At 36.9% G+C, this 5,323-nt stretch overlaps 1 protein-coding gene across 1 annotated transcript; it reads right to left on the bottom strand.

The window, feature by feature from the left end:
- Positions 1-3,622: 3,622 nt before the first annotated feature.
- LOC113360129 (major latex protein 15-like) lies at positions 3,623-4,246 on the bottom strand. The gene is made up of 2 exons (XM_026603675.1): positions 4,045-4,246; positions 3,623-3,900 (listed from the first exon to the last, which is right to left on the bottom strand). The coding sequence occupies exons 1-2, from the start codon at positions 4,244-4,246 to the stop codon at positions 3,623-3,625; spliced, it is 480 nt and encodes a 159-aa protein (XP_026459460.1).
- Positions 4,247-5,323: the final 1,077 nt, after the last annotated feature.

Raw genomic sequence — 5,323 nt, 5'->3', positions numbered from 1 at the left:
AGACATCGTCAAGTGGAATAATGCGCTTACCTCCACGGAGCCCCCTCAGCTTTAGGGCGCGTTTTAGATCGGAGCCACTAGTAAACTCCTCAATTGTATATGACTGACCATTTGCTGGAGAAGGTAGAAGAATCTCGTCCTGCTCTGTATACTTGGTATCTTCGGAACCCGCGCTCATTATTTCTTCAGACTCATCAGATTCCTCAGACGAACTACTACTGGTAGAACTACTAGACATGGCGCGTGTATAGGTGTTAAGAATGAAGGGAATAAAAAAGCTGTAAAGGGAAAAGTTAAGGGGAGAACAGATCAATGGATCTATTTATAAGAGTCTCAAGGTTCAAACGTGGCGGTTACGAAGTTGGAATGATAACCGGAAGAAACTGAAAAGGAGAAGAGGAAAAAAACCCTGCACGATGTGGAAGATCAAACGCCGCCCGAGATTGTGGAGTCGATAAAATGGGAGAGAATCCTCATCTCTGGTTCCCAAACAAGAAGAGGGGATGCGCTAGAAAGAATCCTATGACTACTGGGTTATTTGTACCCAATCAAATATTCCAATAGTCAGGGGACTAATGTTGATACATGGAAAATAATACCCCTTAACGGGCTTGAGGTGCACCCCCACCCCCACCCTCATCCATCCACCCCCCCACCCCACCCCAAAATAAGGGATGGCAAGCCTAACATGAGAAATGGGGACTTGGGAACTAAGTCCAAATCCAAATGAGAAAATACCCATGAGATGGAAAGGATTAATGAATAAGGAGGAGATTATATTAAGGAAGGAATGACATTATGAGTAATTAAGGAGGTCTAGGACATGTAGCATGATGTCATAAAAGAAAGAGGCTTTTGGAAAGTCTATATAAGGAAGGAAAAGGTACAATGAAAAGACAACTCTCTCTCTTACCATTCCTAGAAAGTTGAGGTCACTTGGTGTAGCTAGGACGGGTAGAACCGAAACAAAATTCACATTTCAACTAGGGACATGCTTACACATCGTGGCATAGACATTGGAAGTGATTTATGTGTTCTCTGCAATGATGAAAAAGAGACATCTGATCACATGTTTATTGCTCTTACTCCTTCGAAGTTTGGAATTAAGGCTTTTAAGATATCTTGGTCTATGCCGAGAACTCTGCTCCTTTTTTTTGATGCGTGGTCGACGAATGTGATGTTTGGAAGAGGCAAAGAGGTGTGGAATATTATCCATTATGCTATTTGTTGGTCATTGTGGAAGGAGAGAAATGAGAGAGTTTTTGGTGGTCGTTAGAAGAGCACAAATGAGATTATTGATATATTCTAAAGCAGGTTGTACTTTTATGGTCATGTGACGCCAATACTTTCAATTTTGTTCCCCTAGTATCATTTGGAGCAATTGGGAAGACTTTATGAGTGAGTGATTTCCTTTGTACCCTGTAAAGATTTTTTTTTCTTTTGGATATAACAATTTTTTTGGATTTTTTTTTATTGGTTGGGAATCCAACCCCTCACCAACTGGGCTAATGCCAATCGGTTAAAAATTATTCTTTTGCTAAATATTCTTTTGGTTGGTCTTTCTTTTCTTATTTTTACTTGGCGGTGGATATTTTGTCAGCCAAGTGCAGTACTTCTAAAAATGACATTTCTCTAATTTTCCAAGGTGGTCACCGGCTCACCGTATGACAACACGAATACTAAACCTTCTCTTTGGATGACAAGAAGCCACGAATTTATACCGAATCAAGAGAGAAAGACACAAAATGAGTAGGTACGGTGTTGATTGGAATTAAAAGCTGCAGCGATAATCGAAACGATAACCGTTGCACATTTATTGGTGTGATAAGTTATAAGACCGGCTAGTAATTGCCTCCCCAATCAGACTACTGCCAAGCCCATTCTCTTCTTTTGGAAATAATTCCCTACCAACAAGTGAAATAAGTGTATTTAGGCCTCACTAACATATGAAAAATGATCGGCGAAATAAAAAAGAAAGGGTTTCACCGTGGGTTTAAGGTGTGGTTGAATAGAAAGTTTTTTTGTTGTTGCCCAGTTGCTCTTATCATTCGAGAGATCGTATGGCATTTATCTAGTTAGTCATCTCATAAAAAATTATAGCTGATGGGGAATAATCACTCACAGAAAAATGAAAGTGACTAGAATTCAATAAATTGTGGATTGTTATTAGATTTTGAAATTCACGGATTTATTCCAACCGGATGTGGATTAACACTGGCCGTGACATGCAGATTGTAGTACACACATTGCAGGCCATAAACATGGAACACTGGAATCAGGATACTAAAACGGGAATGCCACATCCACATGCATCACCTGAGTGTCTGCTCTAATACCGTATAATTAGAAACTCACAGAGCTAACTAATTTTGAATACCAGCTCGCAAAGATAAAGTTACAAAAAATTTATTAACCTTCCCAAATCCAGAAGATCTAACTAGGCGATGTTGAACTAGTTCTAACACCTAAAAAGTTTTTGAGGTACCATATATATAACAAGTTAACTGTGCAAACTGATTGTGCCAACTATCAAAACTCAGGAGCTTTTCAGTCAGCAAAATATCATAATGATATGCTATAAGGGACTCTTCTCATTGGCTGGCAAAAAGCTTATCCCTACGGTATGGTAAAAACCTTTTCCAACGGTGAATATATAAAAACAGTGTGAAATTAGTTAACAGTATGGTAAAAACCTTTTCCAACGGTGAATATATACAAACAGTGTGAAATTAGTTGACCGTCTTTTCTTGAAATTTAATGTACCATCTCACAATCATAATGCTGTAAAGCAGTGGTTCAGAGAATCCCTGGCCATAAACTATTTAACTCTACTATCTCACAAAATCTTTTCATATCCAGAGCCTTTAAATTCTGTAATAAATTTTGGAGCTCATAAATTTCCAACGAACTTCAAATAAAAATATGTATAGAAATAAAAACAACACATGCACTGTCTCATCAGCTTTTAATCAATTAAGCCTTACCTATTGTCGTTATAAACTCTATCAATTCATCAAAATCCATCGAGTATCTTTCATTGTTTTGCAAACTACCAATATATCTGGACCAACAATCAAGAGCAGAAATGGCTCAACATCATACCATTTCAGGTCTTCGAGGAAGCCTGTGACCGAACCAGAGGTTAACTGTTAATGCCGACAAATACTACGCAATATTTAAGCACCACGAAGAGCTTTCTAACGCAATGCCACATTTTTACTGTAGCGTTAAAGCTATTGAGGAGCATGGAACTATTTAAGCACCACGTACTGGACTACTAGTATATATGAGCGTCTCACTCCAATAAACTTGTAAACGATATAAGAATTAAGAAACAACATTTTGATACACAATAACTCATGACCTGATGAGGATTTTTATCAACATTGTACCCGGAGACTAAAGATCACTCGAATAACTTAGGCTTATATTTCAATTAACGCCTTAAAATAAAGCACCATAACGAAAAGACGTACAAACCACACGTGTGCCCATGCACATTGTTTAGATTGTGGTAGATCCACACACTATATATTACGATACAAACACCATACACATAGGAGTCTGACAGACTGTTGTCGGATGTATATGGATCGATTTATTACCAACCACCCATGAGAACCTATTGAGAAGTGCAAATGTGGGAGTCTAAGTCCTCGATTAACGATTGTAAGAAACCTAGCCAGTAAATTGGAACAGGAGAACCCTCGTTAATCTTCTCATATTCAATAGTCCAGGTTACAATACTACCAAGTCCATTAGCCTTTGGTGTAACTACAAGAATTACATCAAACTTCTTGTGTTTCTTCATTATATCTCCATCGATGTTAATGTGACATATGGTCCTTGTTTCATCGTTGTAGGTTGTTTTCTCAACGTTACATTCGTTTCGACCTGCTGCTAACACAAACAAAATATATATATATACATATATGATAGTTGTAAATTGAACTATTCCATGTTAAATGCAAAATATGAAAAGAAAGTACAAAAATCATAACTGTGTGCGCAAATTTTGTGCTTTGAATAGTAATAAACACATACCAACGGTGATGTTCCATTGCTTGATACGACCAGAAGTCGTTCCGTGTCCTTCGATAACTTTGACATCCGAAACATGTGGGGATGCGGTAGGTACTTCTTCATGGTGCTTCCCAATTTTGTAGTATTCGTTAGCGTCGCAGTTAACCTCCGACTCGGTCACAAGCTTCCCAACCAGACCTGAAATTGTATGATGTTGAGCCATTTTTGGTAAAAGATGTTGACTGTTGCCCTATAGATATATATAAGTAGCTTGTAAAACAATGAGATATATACAAGTAGCTTGTAAAATAATGAGATATATAATTAATCTTTGCTACCTGAATGAGTTTATATAGAAATAAAATATCGTTAGACGAGGTCCAAATATGGAAATATACAATGGGATAAGTATGACGCATGTACATGCGTAGCCTATAAATATCTTATCAATCAAAACATATTATCGGTGGTTTTATCTAATAGTCGGAAAAAAAATAAAAATAGGCACACTCACTCTCCAAGTATCTTATATCTAACAATCAAAAGATACTGTTGTTCCAATTTAACTTACGAGATTGTTCTTGATCTATGACAAAATCAAAGCCTTTTCAATTCTACAAAAGAAAGTGACGATCGAACTCGCGATCTCTCTCTCAACCTTCATCCACCCCATTATACGACCATTGTATCCCATTCTATTTGCTAACTAACCAAATAGTTTTAGGAAAATAGGTCATTTGTCCAAATATTTTTAAATCACGGTTCAAATGGACGAGTAAAAAATAGTTTGGGTGAAATGGCCAAAAAAAAAATAGCAAGGATGAAACTGGATTCATCCTAACTTAAATTTAAAAAATAGCAAGGATGAAACTGGATACATCCTGTGTAAATTAAAAATAAGAAAAAATATTTGAAACTGGGCACGATTAAACTGGTTACATCCTGCCTATTTTTACATTTTTGTTCATTTAAACAGTATCAAAATATAACTGTCCATTTCACCCAAAAATTATTGATTTTGATCTTTTTAACCAATTTTGTGAATAGTTTTGCAGCGTCTCGAGACTCTCGACTAAAGGTTTGATTTTGACTAATGAGAGGGTAAGATTCGTATGCATTTCATTTCTTCGTGGTGAGTCTAAAACTTTCGACATGTGAGTAATCACGATGGGTCACAGCACCATACACTTATGTAAAAAGATCTCATTCTCTCTTCTCTCTCCCTCCTTCTTTTTCTCCAACAAAACCATCAAAAACAACTTATTTTGCTCAGATCTATTTCATTTTTGGACTAGATCTG

The sequence above is a fragment of the Papaver somniferum genome, chromosome 1 (genome assembly GCF_003573695.1).
Source record: "Papaver somniferum cultivar HN1 chromosome 1, ASM357369v1, whole genome shotgun sequence".
Taxonomy (NCBI): Eukaryota; Viridiplantae; Streptophyta; class Magnoliopsida; order Ranunculales; family Papaveraceae; genus Papaver; species Papaver somniferum.
The sequence above is the reverse complement of the archived record's forward strand: the minus strand, read 5'-3'. Positions and strand labels throughout refer to the sequence as shown.